Source organism: Vicugna pacos, chromosome 28, assembly GCF_048564905.1.
Source record: "Vicugna pacos chromosome 28, VicPac4, whole genome shotgun sequence".
NCBI classification, from domain to species: Eukaryota; Metazoa; Chordata; class Mammalia; order Artiodactyla; family Camelidae; genus Vicugna; species Vicugna pacos.
The window spans coordinates 690,418-709,380 of NC_133014.1; the positions used below are offsets into that span (position 1 = coordinate 690,418).

The window sequence follows — 18,963 nt, forward strand, 5'->3', positions numbered from 1 at the left end:
TTGTGCCTGCACACACCTGGGACTTCACATTCCTCGGCCTGCTCCCTCCTATGCCTGCACAGTCCTACGCATGCACACTCCTGGGCCTGCACACTCCTGGATCTGTACACTCCTGGGCCTTCCCTGGCAATGGCCTTCTCTGGCCTGGGCTTGCACACTACTGGGCCCGCACACTCCTGGATTGCACACTCATGGGCCTGCACACTCCACAGGCACAATCTTGAGCCTGAACACACTTGGGCCTTTTTACTCCTGATTTTGCACACTCCTGGGCCGGAACACTGCTGGGCCTGCACAGCCCTAGGCCTGTACATTCCTGGACCTGCACACCCCTGTCTCTGCACACTCCGGAGTCTGCACACACCTGGGCCTGCACACTCCTGGGCCTGTACACTCCCGGGCCTCCACAAACACGGGCCTGTACACTCCTGGCCAGCACACTCGTGTGCCTCCTCCCTCCTGTGTGTGCACACTCCTGGGCCTGCACACTGCTGGCCTTGAACACTCCTGCACCTGTTCCCTCCTGAGATTGCACACTGCTGTGCCGACACACTCCCGGGCCTGTACACTCCTGGGCCTACCCTGGCCTGGGCCTGCACCCTCCTTGTCCTGCACACTCCTCTGTCTGCACACTCCTAGGCCTGAACACTTCTGGCCCTGCACACTGCTGGGCCTAACTTCTCCTGGGCCCACACATTCCCTCGTGTGCACACTCCTTGGCCTGCACACTCCTGGGACTTCCCCCTAATGGGCCTGCCCCCAATTCGCCCGACCCTCGCCTGGACCTGCACACTCTTGGGCCTGCATACTACTGGTCCTGCTCCCACTTGTGCCTGCACAATCCTGGGCCTACACACTCCAGGGCCTGCCCTCTGCTGGGCCCGCATACTCCTGGGACAGCAGACACATGGGCCTACACAATCCTGGACCTACGCACACCTGGGCCTGCGTCAACCTTGGCTTGTACACTCCCGGGCCTTCTACCACATATGCCTGTACACTCCTAGGCTTGTTCCCATCTCTGCCGGCACATTCCTGGGGCTGCACATGGCTTGGCCTGCACAGTCCTTTGCCTGTACAATCCTGGGCCTACACACTCCTGTCTCTGCACACTCCGGTGTCTGCACACACCTGGGCCTGCAACTCCTGGGCCTGCAGGCACCGGGGCCTGCCCTATCTGGGCCTGTACACACCTGGGACTACACATGCCTGGGCATGTACACTCATAGACCTGCAAACAACTGGGCCTGGACACTGCTGGGATAGCACACTCCTGGGCCTGTACACTCCTGGACCTGCAATGGTCTGGGCCTGCACCCTCCTTGGCCTGCACACTCCTCTGTCTGCACATTCTTGGGCCTGCATACTTCTTGCCCTGCACATTGCAGGGCCTGACTTATCCTGGGCCCTCACAATCCCTCGTGTGCACACCCATGGGCCTGCCCTCTCCTGGGCCTGCACAATCCTGGAACTGCATACACCTGGGCCTGCACACTCCTGGACCTGCGCACACATGGACCTGCCCTGTCCTGGGCCCGCACAATCCCTTGTGTGCACACTCCTGGGCTTGCACTCTCCTAGGCCTGTACACTCCTGGGCATGCACACCCCTGTCTGCACACTCCGGTGTCTGCAAACTCCAGGGCCTGCGCACACATGGGCCGGTACACTCCTGGGACAGCACACACCAGGGCCTACACACTCCTGGACCTGTGCACACCTGGGCCGGCATTAACCTGGGCTTGTACAATCCTGGGCTTGCTCCCATCTATGCCTGCCTAACCCTAGGCCTGTTCCCACATGTCCCGGCACACTCCTGGGGCGGAACGCTGGAAGGCCTGCACAGCCCTGGGCATATACACTCCTGGGCCTGCACACTCCTGTCTCTGCACACACCGGTGTCTTCACACACCTGGGCCTGCACACTCCTGGACCTGCGCACACCTGGGCCTGCATGATCCTGGGCATGTACACACCTGGGCCTGCACACTCTTTTACCTGCTCCCTCCTGTGACTGCATACTCCTGGGCCTGCAAACTTCAGGTCCTGCACAATCCTGGCACTGCCCAATTTGTCCCTGCCCTCTGCTGTGATGGCCCTCACCTGTCCTGCACACTCCTGGGCCTTAACACTACTGGCCCTGCACACTCTTGGGCATGCACACTTCTGGCCCTGCACACTCCTGGGCCTGCCTTCTCCTGGGCCTGCCCGCAACTCGGCCGGCCCTCCCCTGGACCCACATACTCTTGGGCCTGCACACTACTGGGACTGCTCCCACTTGTGCCTGCACACACCTGGGTCTGCTCACTACTCGGTCTGCTCCCTCCTGTGACTGCATACTGCTGGGCAAGCACAGTCTTCGGCATACACACCCCTGGCCCTGCCGTATCCCAGGCCAGCGCCCCCTCGTCCGACACTCTCACAAGCCTGCACACTCCTGGGACTGCACAATACAGGGCCTGTACGCATCTATCCCTACACACTCCTAGGCCTGCAAACTCCTGGGTATCCTCCCTCCTGTACCTACACACTCCTGGGCCTGCACAATCCAGGGCCTGCAGACTCCTGGGACTGCACACACCAGGGCCTGCACTCTCCTGGACCTCTGCACAACAGGGCCTGCACGAACATCGGCCTATTAACTCCTGGGCTTGCACACTCTGTACCTACACACTCCTGGGCCTGCACATTCCAGGGCATGCCCTCTCCTGGGCCTGCACACTCCAAGGACTGCACACACCTGAGCCTGCTCACTCCTGTGACTGCATACTCCTCGGCCTACAAACTCCTGGTCCTGCACACCCCTTGGCCTGCCCCATTTGGCCCTGCCCTCTCCTGTGATGGCCCTCACCTTTCCTGCACACTCCAGGGCCTGAACACTACTGGCCCTGCACACTCCAGGGCCTGCCTTCACCTGGGCCCACACAATCCCTCATCTGCACACCCCTGGCCTGCACTCTTCTGGGCCTTCCCTCTCCTGGGCCTGCCCCCAATTCGGCCAGCCCTCTCCTGGACCTGTACATTCTTGGGCCTTCACACTCCTTATTCGGCTCCCTCCTGTGCCTGCACACTCCTGGGCATGCACAATCCTGGGCCTGCACACTCCTGGATCTGTACACTCCTGGGCCTTCCCTGGCATGGGCCTTCTCTGGCCTGGGCTTGCACACTACTGGGCCCACACACTCATGGATTGCACAGTCATGGGCTTGCACACTCCAGGACATGCACAACCTTGAGCCTGAACACACCTGGGCCTGTGTACTCCTGATTTTGCACACTCCTGGGCCTGAACACTGCTGGGCCTGCACAGCCCTAGGCCTGTACAAACCTGGGCCTGCACACTCCTGTCTCTGCACACTCCGGAGTCTGCACACGCCTGGGCCTGCACACTCCTGGGCCTGTGCACTCATGGGCCTGCACCCTCCTTGGCCTGCACAATGCTTTGTCTGCACACTCCTGGGCCTGCACACTCCTGGGCCTGCAAACTTCAGGACCTGCACACTCCTGGGACAGCAGACACCTGGGCCTTCACACTCCTGGACCTGCGCACACTTGGGCCTGCATGAACCTGGGCTTGTACACTCCTGGGTCTGCTCCCATGTATGCCTGCACACTCCTAGCCCTGTTCCCACCTGTGCCGGCACACTCCTGGGCCTGCACACACCTGTCTCTGCACACTCCAGTGTCTTCACACTCCTGGGCCTGCACACTCGTGTGCCGTCACACTTCTGGGACAAAACACTTGTGCGCCTACACACTCCTGGCCCTGCACACTCCTGAGACTGGACACTCCTGGTCCTGTCCTGGCCTGGGCCTGGACACTAATGGCCATGCACACTCCTGTACCTGCGCAAACCTGGGCCTCCACGAACCTAGGACTGTACACTCCTGGGCCTGCAAAGTTCAGTACCTGCTCACTCCTTAACCTGCTCTCTCCTGTGACTACATACCCCTGGGCCTGCAATCTCCTAGTCCTGCACGCTCCTGGGCCTTTACACTACAGGCCCTGCACACTGTTGGGCCTGCACACTTCTGGCCCTGCACACTCCTGGGCCTGCCCTCTCCTGGGCCCGCACAATCCCTCATGTGCACACTCCTGGGCCTGCACACTCCTGCGCCTTCCCTCTCCTGGGCCTGCCCCCAATTCGGCCGGCCCTCTCCTGGACCTGCACACTCTTGGGCCTGCACACTACTGGGCCTGCTCCCACTTGTGCTTGCACACACCTGGGACTGCAGACTCCTCGGCCTGCTTCCTCCTGTGCCTACACACTCCTGGGCCTGCCCTGGCCTGGGCCTGCACACTCCTGGAACTGCACCATCCTGGGCCTGCACACTCCTCTGTCTCCACAATCCTGGGACTGCACACTCCTGGGTCTGTATATCCCAGAGCCTGCATACACCTGGGCTGTACACTCCTGTGCCAGTACACTAGTGTGCCTGCTCCCTCCAGTGTCTGCACATTCCTGGGCCTGCACAGTCCTGGGTATGCACACCCTTTAGCCTGCACACTCCTGGGCCTGTTCCATATTGTGTCTGCACACTCCTGGGTCTGCACGCTCCTGGACCTGCGCACACCTGGGTCTGCACGAACCTGGGCTTCTACCCTACTGGGCCTGCACACTCTTGTACCTGCTCACTCCTGTGACTGCATACTCCTCGGCCTACAAACTCCTGGTCCTGCACACTCCTTGGCCTGCCCCATTTGGCCCTGCCCTCTCCTGTGACGGCCCTCACAGGTCCTACACACTCCTGGGCCTGAACATGACTGGCCCTGCACACTCTTGGGCCTGCACACTTCTGCCCTGCACACTCCTGGGCCTGCCTTCTCCTGGGCCCACACAATCCCTCGTCTGCACACTCCTAGACCTGCACGCTTCTGGGCCTTCCCTCTCCTGGGCCTGCCCCCAATTCGGCCGGCCCTCTCCTGGACCTGTTCATTCCTGGGCCTTCACAATACTGGGCCTGCTCACACTTGTGCCTGCACACACCTGGGACTGCACCCTCCTCGGCCTGCTCCCTCCTGTGCCTGCACAGTCCTGCGCATGCACACTCCTGGGCCAGCACAATCCTGGATCTGTACACTCCTGGGCCTTCCCTGGCATGGGCCTTCTCTGGCCTGGGCTTGCACACTACTGGACCCGCACACTCCTTGATTGCACACTCATGGGCCTGCACACTCCAGGACAGGCACAATCTTGAGCCTGAACACACCTGGGCCTGTATACTCCTGATTCTGCACACTCCTGGGCCTGAACACTGCTGGGACTCACAGCCCTGGGCATGCATACTCCTGGGCCTGCACACTCCAGGGTCTGTACCCTCTTAGGCCTGCCCTGGCCTGGGCCTGCACCCTCCTTGGCCTGCACACTCCTCTGTCTGCACACTCCTGGGCCTGCACAAGGTTGGGCCTGCACACACCTGGGCCTGTATACTCCTGGATCTGCACACTCCTGTGACTGATCCCACCTGTGTCTGCACACTCCTGGGCCTGCACACTGCTGGGCCTGCCCTCTCCTGGGCCCGCACAATCCCTCGAGTGCACACTCAGGGCCTGCACACTCATGGGCCTGCACACCCCTGGATATGTACACTCCTGGGCCTTCCCTGGCATGGGCCTTCTCTGGCCCTGGCTTGCACACTACTGGGCCCGCACACTCCTGGATTGCACACTCATGGGCCTGCACACTCCAGGACATGCACAATCTTCAGCCTGAACACACCTGGGCCTGTATACTCCTGATTTTGCACACTCCTGGGCCTGAACACTGCTAGGCCTGCACAGCCCTAACCTGTACATTCCTGGGCCTGCACACCCCTGTGTCTGCACACTCCGGAGTCTGCACACGCCTGGGGCTGCACACTCCTAGGCCTGTACACTCCTGGGCCTACACACTCCTGGGAGTGCTCACTGCTTGGCCTGCACACTCCTGGGCCTGCACAATCGAGGGCCTGTCCTCTCCAGGGCCTGCACTCTCCTGGGACTGCACACACCTGGGCCTGCATGCTCCTGGACCTGCGCACACCTGGGCCTGCACGAACCTGGGCTTCTACACTCCTGGGCCTGCACACTCCTGTACATGCTCACTCCTGGGACTGTATAATCCTGGGCAAGCACAGTCTTGACCTACACACCCCTGGCCCTGCCCTATCCCGGGCCAGCCCCCACTTCGGCCGACCCTCTCATGGACCAGCACACTCCTGGCGCTGCACACTCCAGGGCCTGCTCGCATCTGTCCCTACACACTCCTTCGTCTGCAAACTCCTGGGCCTGCTCCCTCCTGTACCTACACACTCCTGGGCCTGCACATTCCAGGGCATGCCCTCTCCTGGGCCTGCACACTCCAAGGACTGCACACACCTGGGCCTGCTCACTCCTGTGACCGCATACTCCTCGGCCTACAAACTCCTTGTCCTGCACACTCCTTGGCCTGCCCCATTTGGCCCTGCCCTCTCCTGTGATGGCCCTCACCTTTCCTGCACTCTCCGGGGCCTGAACACTACTGCCCCTGCACACTCCTGGGCCTGCACACTTCTGTCCCTGCACACTCCTAGGCCTGCCCTCTCCTGGGCCCACACAATGCCTCGTCTGCACAGTCCTGGGCCTGCACACTCCTTGGCCTGCACACCAGCCCTCTGTGGGGCCCTTCCTTTGCTGAGTCTGTGCATGAGCTCCCTGTGATGCCAGCCCGCAGAGGTGACAGGTGCAGTAGGTGTTTGTGGTTCTAGAGACATGATGGCTTTCCTAGGAAGCCGGGTCCAGAATGATCCCCACTGCGCCGATGGGGGATTGGGGAGACCCTGAGAAGCAGGTGGCTTGTCCAGGGTGACAGCACTGCTGGCGGGGGAGCTGGGTCTGAAGCCAGCTGTGTCATCAGAGCTGTGACCCTGGCTGCATCCAGGCCTCCCCAGGGCTATAGGAGGGGCCGTGTTGGTGTCACTGGGTGGACATGGCATGGGGTGGGAAGTGAGCCATCAGCAGCCCAGAGAGGCCCTTGGGGAGCTTTGTGTAAGGAGGAAGCTTGGGGAAGGGGACCCCAGGAAGTGACCTCACTTCCCTGGCAACAGAGCCCAACAGAACTTGGGACCCAGGTCACCAGGCACCCGCTGTGTAGAGAAGGACACTTCTCAACCTACTTGGCTGGTGAACTCAGCTCAGCTCAGACATGTTTTGTTGCATCCCAAGATCCCGAGGTCGCGGCCCCCGGAAAGCCCGCAGCAACGGCCTTTGCCAACAGTGCCGACAGTGGGTCGGGTCTCACCCCAGGCGCCTCTGGCCTTTTGGCCAGAGGGACCGAAAGGTAACACAGGGAGGCCCAGGGCAGGCCCGCCCAGGCCAGGCCACCACTCAGACCCCACCCGGGTGGCCCCACAGCCCCTTCCTGACTGGTGGCGGTGGGGCAGTCATGTTGGGGGGGTCCTGCCTCAAGCAAGAGCAGGCTGAGGAAGGGTCAGAGGCCTGGGGGGCCGATCACGTCACCAACCTGGGTCCAAGCGGGCTGGCTGGGATGTGGAGAACCGGGGCAGGGCCCTGCTGCCCGAGGTGGCGCCCATGCCCTAGGGTGTGTCTCTTGCCTCCCGGGTGACTGAGATGACCAAGGTCCCAGTCTGATCAGGCAGCAGACGGTCGAGTGGGGCAGAAGCAGGAGTGGTCCTGGCCAGGCAGGGCTCTGAGACCTCCGGGCCGGGCCGGCTGCCGGTCACTGTCATTGCAGAGCCAGACACCGCAGGATCCGGGGAACCAGGACACTCATGCCAGCTCCCCAAGTGAGGGGCTGGTGTGCCACACTGTGGAAGGCCAGCACAGGCTCCGGAAGAGTCTGGGTATGAAGGGCTCCCCACCACCACGGCCTCCTGCCCAGACGTCGCCCAGGTCTCTCCCCAGGATCTTGCCCAGGGCTGAGGGGCAGCTCAGCACCCCCGGCTCTGACCTGGAGCACCGGGCCCACCACCCGGGGATTCAGGTAGAGGGCCAGGAGCCCCCCGAAGCACAGCCCAAAGGTGAGAAGGGCAGGGCCGGTGCGGGTGTGTAGGTGAGGGAGGGCGGAGGGCTGGGCCAAACAGGGAGGCATTCCCAAAGTCTGCTGTTGGGACCAGAACAAAGACGGGCCTCAGACCACCTGTCTGGAAGAATTCAGTCACAGAACAAGTGCCTGTGGGCACTTGCTCGGTGGGAGCTGTCTGCAAAGCTCTGGGAAGATTTCTGTCCTTGAAAAGGCACGTGGAAAGGGAGCCACGTGGGTATCTTTTTCCAGGTTGTGCCTGAGCACAACCACTAGACTTAAAGCTCTCTCCACGTCCAACAGTTACAGGTCCAGAGCAGGCAGGGGCAGGGGAAGACGCCAGAGAACCAAAACAGGACCACCAGGGTCCAGCAGGAGACCGCGAACTCCCTCCAGCTGCTCCTGCTGAACATGAAGATCCTGCTGCTCCAACTGCATATGAAGAGCCTGCCATTCCTGCTGATCTAGCTGCTCCTGAAGAGCCCGCCGTTCCTGCTGATCTAGCCGCTCCTGAAGAGCCCACGGCTCCTGAAGAGCCTGCCTCTCCTGAAGAGCCTACCTCTCCTGCTGATCTAGCCGCTCCTGAAGAGCCCACGGCTCCTGAAGAGCCTGCCATTCCTGAAGAGCCCGCCGATCCTGAAGCGCCTGCCGTTCCTGCTGATCTAGACACTCCTGAAGAGCCCGCCATTCCTGCTGATCTTGCCACTCCTGAAGAGCCTGCAGCTCCTGCTGATCTTGCCACTCCTGAAGAGCCTGCAGCTCCTGCTGATCTTGCCACTCCTGAAGAGCCTGCAGCTCCTGCTGATCTTGCTGCTCCTGAGAAGCCTGCAGTTCCTGCACCTGCACCTGGGCCGCTGGGCAGTGGAGAACCATTTTAGGCATCATCACCCACTAGGGCTGTGCCCCTCTGCACCCTCCTACACCTTCTCCAAAATCCCACCATAAATCCCCTCCGCTACCCGAAGTTGACTTCCCTGCCCCTGAATTTGCTTTTGTTTTGTTTTTCTTTAGTTTAGTTTATTTGTTTTACATCATTTATGGCATCCTATATTTTTCAATTTTCCACCTCCTTTAATAAAATACAGATTTTTTTCCCTTTTAAATTGTGCATTTCAGGAACATTAAGTGCATTCCCATGCTGTCCGACCATCACTATCATGTAGTTTTATGCTCTTTACGCTATTTATGCCTGTGAAGGACATCCCACCACGGCCTCAAACCCCTCCTCTGGACACTCCTGGGCATGCACACTCCTGGGCCTGCACACTCCTGGATCTGTACACTCCTGGGCCTTCCCTGGCATGGGCCTTCTCTGGCCCTGGCTTGCACACTACTGGGCCTGCACACTCCTGGATTGCACACTCATGGGCCTGCACACTCCAGGACATGCACAATCTTGAGCCTGAACACACCTGGACCTGTATACTCCTGATGTTGCACACTCCTGGGCCTGAACACTACTGGGCCTGCACACTGCTCGAACTGCACACTCATGGGTCTGCACACAACAGGACCTGCACAATCTTGGGCATTAACACACCTTGGCCTGTATACACCTGATTCTGTACACTCCAGGGCCTGAAAAATGCTGGGCCTCACAGCCCTGGGCATGCATACTCCTGGGTCTGCACACTCCAGGGTCTGTACCCTCCTGGGCCTGCCATGGCCTGGGCCTGCACATACCTGGGCCTGCACACTCCTGGGCCTGCACAATGTTGGGCCTGCACACACCTGGGCCTGTATACTCCTGGACCTGCACACTCCTGTGACTGATCCCTACTGTGTCAGCACACTCCTGGGCCTGTACACTCCTGGGCCTGCCCCCAATTCGGCCGGCCCTCTCCTGGACCTGCACACTCCTGGCCTGCACACTCCAGGGCCTGCGCTCTCCTAGGCCTGCACGCTTCTGGGTCTGCACCAACCTGGGCTTGCACACTCTTCTCTCTGCACACTCCTGGGCCTAAACAATCCTGGGCCTGCACACTCCTGGGCCTGCACACACCTGGGCCTGTACACTCCTGGGCCTACACACACACACACAGGCCTGTACACTCCAGGCCAGCACAATCATGTGCCTCCTCCCTCCTGTGTGTGCACACTACTGGGCCTGCACACTCCTGGATTGCACACTCATGGGCCTGCACACTCCAGGACTTGCACAATCTTGAGCCTGAACACACCTGGGCCTGTATACTCCTGATTTTGCACACTCCTGGGCCTGAACACTGCTGGGCCTGCACAGCCCTACTGTACACGCCTGGGCGTGCACACTTCTGGGCCTGCACTCTACTTGGCCTGCACACTACTGGGCCTGCTCCCTCCTTTGCCTGCACACTCCTGGGCATGCACACTCCTGGGCCTGCACACTCCTGGGCCTGCCCTGTCCCTGGCACCAGCCTCCTTCACCCCAACGGTGCCACTCACACGGCTGCGGCGTCTAGCCAGGAGCCCCCAACCGAAACCCCTCCCGAGGGACCCCCTTGCCGGCCCCCAGGGAAGCAGCGGGGCTCCTCTTACCTGCGAGGCGGAGACGTAGTCCAGCTGCAGCCTGACGTCCAGCTGCCGGGCGTGCAGGGCCAGCTTGCATGAGGGCAGCAGGATGGCCGTGATCGGCTGGAAGCTGCCCCCGGAGCCACTACCGCCCCTTGGGGAAGAAGAGGAGGAAAATCCACGTCAGTGCCAAGAACACAGGACCCGTCCACAGAGGGCCCCTCAGGTGTGACAACCCCAGAGGCGCCCGCAGCCGACCTGGGCTGAGAGCCACTTTTCTCGCGGAAGCTCAAGGACCTATGCTGAGCCTCCCTCTCCCTCCCTAAAGAGGGAAAACCCAGAGGTTTTCTAACTTTGCACTCACTGTCCATGTATCAGCCATGTCTAGTTTACCTCCCCAGCAGGGCAGACCCCCTCCCTGCCTTCCCCACCCTCTGCAGGCGGCTCTCGGGGGCCGGAGGGGCGCCCTTCCTCCCTGAGGCCAGCCCTGCTGGGGCAGCAGGTGTAACAGAAAAGACCAAATCTGACTGCCTATTAGATCTGTTCTTTTTCCTTTAACCCTCTGCTGTTTTCCAGGCTGTCTTACCAGCTCTGCCCCTTTTGTAAAACAATGTTGCCTTCAGCCTGAAATTGACAGCAGAGCCTGTTCTCAAGGCTCTCAGCCTTCAGGATAAGAGCTCTTTTCCTCTCCTATACACACAACAAGCTGCAGAACAGAAAGTAACATTTGTTTTGTTAGAGGTTTTACAGGGGCCCCATGAGCTGACCCACAACTGCAAAAACAAAGAATTCCTGCACCAAGGACTTTGCACCAACCACCCACAACCCCTCTCCTTTCGAGTGTAAAAGGAGCCTGAAGTCTCACTCGGAGAAGGTGGCTCTCCAGGACATTAGCCTGCCATCTTCTCGGTCAGCTGCCTTTCCAAATAAACTCACTATTCTTTACCCCGACACCGCGTCTCCCGATTTCTTGGCCTGTCGTGCGACTTGCGGAATGAGTGTGGACTTGGAAACACAGGGAAGGAAAGCCAAGTCAGGACTCTCACCCTCTGCCTCTGCTCAGAATACCACCAAGGGGTTGCTGGGACAGTGGACGGAAAACTGAGGCTGCAACACGACCATGAGCACTGGGCCTGGGTGGGAGAGATGGCGGGTGCTGTCCGAAGCGCACCCGGCCTCCTTCCGAGTCACATCACACCCACGTCCCCAGACCCAGGGAGGCCTGGAGCCCCACACAGCAGAGCGCCTCCAAACCTGCAGATGCCCAGTGACCGGTCCACTGTGCACCCTCTGGCGCCCTCCTCCCCGCTCCTCCTCCTTCTGCCCCGCTGGCTCAGCCCTGGTCCCACCACATCCTCACCCAGGGCCAGCACTGCTGCAGGAACACCCTCGGCAGGCCGCCCAGCCTCACGCCCTCAGGTCCGCACACCTGGTTGGTGCAGCTCTGCCCCTTTCCAGCCCTCACCACCGGCTCTCCAACCGCCTGCTCTCCCGGCCTCCGCCCCCAGTCCTAGAGAGCGCCTCCTCTGGTCACGGCATCCTGCCCTCTAGGGTCGACAGGGTCTGCACATTCCTGGGCCTGCACACAACTGGGCCTGCACACTCTTGGACCTGCACACTCCTGGACCTACGCACACCGGGGCCTGCAGGAACCTGGGCCTGTACACTCCCGGGCCGGTTCCGTATTGAATCTGCACACTTCTGGGCCTGCACACTCATGGGCCTGCAAACTCCAGGACATGCACAATCTTGAGCCTGAACACACCTGGGCCTGTATATTCCTGATTTTGCCCAATCCTGGGCCTGAACACTGCTAGGCCTGCACAGCCCTAACCTGTACAGTCCTGGGCCTGCACACCCCTGTCTCTGCACACTCCGGAGTCTGCACACGCCTGGGGCTGCACACTCCTGGGCCTGTACACTCCTGGGCCTACACACTCCTGGGGGTGCTCACTGCTTGGCCTGCACACTCCTGGGCCTGCACATTCGAGGGCCTGTCCTCTCCAGGGCCTGCACACTCCTGGGACTGCAAAAACCTGGGCCTGCATGCTCTGGACCTGCGCACACCTGGGCCTGCACGAACCTGGGCCTGAACACTTCTGGCCCTGCACACTGCTGGGCCTACCTTCCCCTGGGCCCGCACAATCCCTCGTGTGCACACTACTTGGCCTGCACACTCCTGGGACTTCCCTCTAATGGGCCTGCCCCCAAGTCGCCCGGCCCTCTCCTGGACCTGCACACTCTTGGGCCTGCACACTGCTGGTCCTGCTCCCACTTGTGCCTGCACAATCCTGGGCCTACACACTCCAGGGCCTGCCCTCTGCTGGGCCCGCATACTCCTGGGACAGCAGACACCTGGGCCTACACAATCCTGGACCTACGCACACCTGGGACTGCATGAACCTTGGCTTGTACACTCCCAGGCCTTCTCCCACATATGCCTGTACACTCCTAGGCTTGTTCCCATCTGTGCCAGCACATTCCTGGGGCTGCACATGGCTTGGCCTGCACAGCCCTTGGCCTGTACAATCCTGGGCCTACACACTCCTGTCTCTGCACACGCCGGTGTCTGCACACACCTGGGTCTGCAACTCCTGGGCCTGCACACACCGGGTCCTGCCCTCTCCTGGGCCTGCACACACCTGGGACTGCACAGGCCTGGGCCTGCACTCTACTTGGCCTGCACACTGCTGGGCCTGCTCCCTCCTGTGACTGCATATTCCTAGGCAAGCACAGTCTTGGGCCTACACACATCTGGCCCTGCCCTATCCCAGGCCAGCCCACACCTCGGCCGACCCTCTCATGAACCTGCACACTCCTGGGCCTTCCCTCTCCTGGGCCTTCCCCCAATTCGGCCGGCCCTCTCCTGGACCTGTACACTCCTGGCCTGCACACTTCTAGGGCTTGCGCTCCCTTTGGCCTGCACACTCCTGGGTCTGCACCCACCTGGGCTTGCACACCCTTCTCTCTGCACACTCCTGGGCCTGCACACTCCTGGGCCTGCACACTCCTGGGCCTGCACATCCCACAGCCTGCACACACCTGGGCCTGTACACTCCTGGGCCTACACACACACACAGGCCTGTACACTCCTGGCCAGCACACTCGTGTGCCTCCTCCCTCCTGTGTGTGCACACTCCTGGGCCTGCACACTGCTAACCTTGAACACTCCTGCACCTGTTCCATCCTGTGATTGCACACTGCTGTGCCGACACACTCCCGGGCCTGTACAGTCCTGGGCCTAACCTGGCCTGGGCCTGCACCCTCCTTGTCCTGCGCACTCCTATGTCTGCACACTCCTGGGCCTGCACACTGCTGGGCCCGCACAATCCATCGTGTGCACACTCCAGGGCCTGCACACTCCTGGGCCTTCCCTCTCCTGGGCCTGCCCCCAATTCGGCCGGCCCTCTCCTGGACCTGTTCATTCCTGGGCCTTCACAATACTGGGCCTGCTCACACTTGTGCCTGCACACACCTGGGACTGCACCCTCCTCGGCCTGCTCCCTCCTGTGCCTGCACAGTCCTGCGCATGCACACTCCTGGGCCAGCACAATCCTGGATCTGTACACTCCTGGGCCTTCCCTGGCATGGGCCTTCTCTGGCCTGGGCTTGCACACTACTGGACCCGCACACTCCTTGATTGCACACTCATGGGCCTGCACACTCCAGGACAGGCACAATCTTGAGCCTGAACACACCTGGGCCTGTATACCCCTGATTCTGCACACTCCTGGGCCTGAACACTGCTGGGACTCACAGCCCTGGGCATGCATACTCCTGGGCCTGCACACTCCAGGGTCTGTACCCTCTTAGGCCTGCCCTGGCCTGGGCCTGCACCCTCCTTGGCCTGCACACTCCTCTGTCTGCACACTCCTGGGCCTGCACAAGGTTGGGCCTGCACACACCTGGGCCTGTATACTCCTGGATCTGCACACTCCTGTGACTGATCCCACCTATGTCTGCACACTCCTGGGCCTGCACACTGCTGGGCCTGCCCTCTCCTGGGCCCGCACAATCCCTCGAGTGCACACTCAGGGCCTGCACACTCATGGGCCTGCACACCCCTGGATATGTACACTCCTGGGCCTTCCCTGGCATGGGCCTTCTCTGGCCCTGGCTTGCACACTACTGGGCCCGCACACTCCTGGATTGCACACTCATGGGCCTGCACACTCCAGGACATGCACAATCTTCAGCCTGAACACACCTGGGCCTGTATACTCCTGATTTTGCACACTCCTGGGCCTGAACACTGCTAGGCCTGCACAGCCCTAACCTGTACATTCCTGGGCCTGCACACCCCTGTCTCTGCACACTCCGGAGTCTGCACACGCCTGGGGCTGCACACTCCTGGGCCTGTACACTCCTGGGCCTACACACTCCTGGGGGTGCTCACTGCTTGGCCTGCACACTCCTGGGCCTGCACAATCGAGGGCCTGTCCTCTCCAGGGCCTGCACTCTCCTGGGACTGCACGCACCTGGGCCTGCATGCTCCTGGACCTGCGCACACCTGGGCCTGCACGAACCTGGGCTTCTACACTCCTGGGCCTGCACACTCCTGTACATGCTCACTCCTGGGACTGTATAATCCTGGGCAAGCACAGTCTTGACCTACACACCCCTGGCCCTGCCCTATCCCGGGCCAGCCCCCACTTCGGCCGACCCTCTCATGGACCAGCACACTCCTGGCGCTGCACACTCCAGGGCCTGCTCCCATCTGTCCCTACACACTCCTTCGTCTGCAAACTCCTGGGCCTGCTCCCTCCTGTACCTACACACTCCTGGGCCTGCACATTCCAGGGCATGCCCTCTCCTGGGCCTGCACACTCCAAGGACTGCACACACCTGGGCCTGCTCACTCCTGTGACCGCATACTCCTCGGCCTACAAACTCCTTGTCCTGCACACTCCTTGGCCTGCCCCATTTGGCCCTGCCCTCTCCTGTGATGGCCCTCACCTTTCCTGCACTCTCCGGGGCCTGAACACTACTGCCCCTGCACACTCCTGGGCCTGCACACTTCTGTCCCTGCACACTCCTAGGCCTGCCCTCTCCTGGGCCCACACAATGCCTCGTCTGCACAGTCCTGGGCCTGCACACTCCTTGGCCTGCACACCAGCCCTCTGTGGGGCCCTTCCTTTGCTGAGTCTGTGCATGAGCTCCCTGTGATGCCAGCCCGCAGAGGTGACAGGTGCAGTAGGTGTTTGTGGTTCTAGAGACATGATGGCTTTCCTAGGAAGCCGGGTCCAGAATGATCCCCACTGCGCCGATGGGGGATTGGGGAGACCCTGAGAAGCAGGTGGCTTGTCCAGGGTGACAGCACTGCTGGCGGGGGAGCTGGGTCTGAAGCCAGCTGTGTCATCAGAGCTGTGACCCTGGCTGCATCCAGGCCTCCCCAGGGCTATAGGAGGGGCCGTGTTGGTGTCACTGGGTGGACATGGCATGGGGTGGGAAGTGAGCCATCAGCAGCCCAGAGAGGCCCTTGGGGAGCTTTGTGTAAGGAGGAAGCTTGGGGAAGGGGACCCCAGGAAGTGACCTCACTTCCCTGGCAACAGAGCCCAACAGAACTTGGGACCCAGGTCACCAGGCACCCGCTGTGTAGAGAAGGACACTTCTCAACCTACTTGGCTGGTGAACTCAGCTCAGCTCAGACATGTTTTGTTGCATCCCAAGATCCCGAGGTCGCGGCCCCCGGAAAGCCCGCAGCAACGGCCTTTGCCAACAGTGCCGACAGTGGGTCGGGTCTCACCCCAGGCGCCTCTGGCCTTTTGGCCAGAGGGACCGAAAGGTAACACAGGGAGGCCCAGGGCAGGCCCGCCCAGGCCAGGCCACCACTCAGACCCCACCCGGGTGGCCCCACAGCCCCTTCCTGACTGGTGGCGGTGGGGCAGTCATGTTGGGGGGGTCCTGCCTCAAGCAAGAGCAGGCTGAGGAAGGGTCAGGTGCCTGGGGGGCCGATCACATCACCAACCTGGGTCCAAGCGGGCTGGCTGGGATGTGGAGAACCGGGGCAGGGCCCTGCTGCCCGAGGTGGCGCCCATGCCCTAGGGTGTGTCTCTTGCCTCCCGGGTGACTGAGATGACCAAGGTCCCAGTCTGATCAGGCAGCAGACGGTCGAGTGGGGCAGAAGCAGGAGTGGTCCTGGCCAGGCAGGGCTCTGAGACCTCCGGGCCGGGCCGGCTGCCGGTCACTGTCATTGCAGAGCCAGACACCGCAGGATCCGGGGAACCAGGACACTCATGCCAGCTCCCCAAGTGAGGGGCTGGTGTGCCACACTGTGGAAGGCCAGCACAGGCTCCGGAAGAGTCTGGGTATGAAGGGCTCCCCACCACCACGGCCTCCTGCCCAGACGTCGCCCAGGTCTCTCCCCAGGATCTTGCCCAGGGCTGAGGGGCAGCTCAGCACCCCCGGCTCTGACCTGGAGCACCGGGCCCACCACCCGGGGATTCAGGTAGAGGGCCAGGAGCCCCCCGAAGCACAGCCCAAAGGTGAGAAGGGCAGGGCCGGTGCGGGTGTGTAGGTGAGGGAGGGCGGAGGGCTGGGCCACACAGGGAGGCATTCCCAAAGTCTGCTGTTGGGACCAGAACAAAGACGGGCCTCAGACCACCTGTCTGGAAGAATTCAGTCACAGAACAAGTGCCTGTGGGCACTTGCTCGGTGGGAGCTGTCTGCAAAGCTCTGGGAAGATTTCTGTCCTTGAAAAGGCACGTGGAAAGGGAGCCACGTGGGTACCTTTTTCCAGGTTGTGCCTGAGCACAACCACTAGACTTAAAGCTCTCTCCACGTCCAACAGTTACAGGTCCAGAGCAGGCAGGGGCAGGGGAAGACGCCAGAGAACCAAAACAGGACCACCAGGGTCCAGCAGGAGACCGCGAACTCCCTCCAGCTGCTCCTGCTGAACATGAAGATCCTGCTGCTCCAACTGCATATGAAGAGCCTGCCATTCCTGCTGATCTAGCTGCTCCTGAAGAGCCCGCCGTTCCTGCTGATCTAGCCGCTCCTGAAGAGCCTGCCGCTCCTGAAGAGCCTGCCTCTCCTGCTGATCTAGCCGCTCCTGAAGAGCCCACGGCTCCTGAAGAGCCTGCCATTCCTGAAGAGCCCGCCGCTCCTGAAGCGCCTGCCGTTCCTGCTGATCTAGACACTCCTGAAGAGCCCGCCATTCCTGCTGATCTTGCCACTCCTGAAGAGCCTGCAGCTCCTGCTGATCTAGCCACTCCTGAAGAGCCTGCAGCTCCTGCTGATCTTGCTGCTCCTGAGAAGCCTGCAGTTCCTGCACCTGCACCTGGGCCGCTGGGCAGTGGAGAACCATTTTAGGCATCATCACCCACTAGGGCTGTGCCCCTCTGCACCCTCCTACACCTTCTCCAAAATCCCACCATAAATCCCCTCCGCTACCCGAAGTTGACTTCCCTGCCCCTGAATTTGCTTTTGTTTTGTTTTTCTTTAGTTTAGTTTATTTGTTTTACATCATTTATGGCATCCTATATTTTTCAATTTTCCACCTCCTTTAATAAAATACAGATTTTTTTCCCTTTTAAATTGTGCATTTCAGGAACATTAAGTGCATTCCCATGCTGTCCGACCATCACTATCATGTAGTTTTATGCTCTTTACGCTATTTATGCCTGTGAAGGACATCCCACCACGGCCTCAAACCCCTCCTCTGGACACTCCTGGGCATGCACACTCCTGGGCCTGCACACTCCTGGATCTGTACACTCCTGGGCCTTCCCTGGCATGGGCCTTCTCTGGCCCTGGCTTGCACACTACTGGGCCTGCACACTCCTGGATTGCACACTCATGGGCCTGCACACTCCAGGACATGCACAATCTTGAGCCTGAACACACCTGGACCTGTATACTCCTGATGTTGCACACTCCTGGGCCTGAACACTACTGGGCCTTCACACTGCTCGAGCTGCACACTCATGGGTCTGCACACAACAGGACCTGCACAATCTTGGGCATTAACACACCTTGGCCTGTATACACCTGATTCTGTACACTCCAGGGCCTGAAAAATGCTGGGCCTCACAGCCCTGGGCATGCATACTCCTGGGTCTGCACACTCCAGGGTCTGTACCCTCCTGGGCCTGCCATGGCCTGGGCCTGCACATACCTGGGCCTGCACACTCCTGGGCCTGCACAATGTTGGGCCTGCACACACCTGGGCCTGTATACTCCTGGACCTGCACACTCCTGTGACTGATCCCTACTGTGTCAGCACACTCCTGGGCCTGTACACTCCTGGGCCTGCCCCCAATTCGGCCGGCCCTCTCCTGGACCTGCACACTCCTGGCCTGCACACTCCAGGGCCTGCGCTCTCCTAGGCCTGCACGCTTCTGGGTCTGCACCAACCTGGGCTTGCACACTCTTCTCTCTGCACACTCCTGGGCCTAAACAATCCTGGGCCTGCACACTCCTGGGCCTGCACACACCTGGGCCTGTACACTCCTGGGCCTACACACACACACACA

The 18,963-nt window shown here is 60.9% G+C and overlaps 3 protein-coding genes across 4 annotated transcripts in view; 1 reads left to right on the plus strand and 2 right to left on the minus strand.

The window, feature by feature from the left end:
- Nucleotides 1-16,800, minus strand: part of LOC140690081 (uncharacterized) — a 32,013-nt gene extending 15,213 nt beyond the window's left edge. Inside the window, exons 1-2 of one of the 2 annotated variants that reach the window (XM_072951603.1) lie at nucleotides 16,458-16,800; nucleotides 10,517-10,643 (exon numbers count right to left, since the gene is read on the minus strand). In XM_072951603.1, the coding sequence (XP_072807704.1) occupies nucleotides 10,517-10,643; nucleotides 16,458-16,527 (197 nt within the window). In that variant the 5' untranslated portion in view covers nucleotides 16,528-16,800. Of the gene's footprint in view, nucleotides 1-7,480; nucleotides 7,822-10,516; nucleotides 10,644-16,457 lie in introns of those variants that run through there. The other variant, XM_072951604.1, reaches the window with a different exon arrangement.
- The window catches only part of LOC116277736 (ankyrin repeat domain-containing protein 26-like), a 533,747-nt gene that overhangs the window by 499,133 nt on the left and 15,651 nt on the right, over nucleotides 1-18,963 (minus strand).
- On the plus strand, nucleotides 1,542-13,610 carry LOC140690084 (uncharacterized). The gene is made up of 2 exons (XM_072951608.1): nucleotides 1,542-2,887; nucleotides 13,410-13,610. The coding sequence occupies exon 1, from the start codon at nucleotides 1,800-1,802 to the stop codon at nucleotides 2,838-2,840; it is 1,041 nt and encodes a 346-aa protein (XP_072807709.1). The 5' UTR covers nucleotides 1,542-1,799; the 3' UTR covers nucleotides 2,841-2,887; nucleotides 13,410-13,610.

What these genes read in the sequence shown, in the direction of transcription:
- LOC140690084 (XM_072951608.1), top strand. Translation starts at nt 1,800, where the DNA reads ATGTCCCGGCACACTCCTGGGGCGGAACGCTGGAAGGCCTGCACAGCC.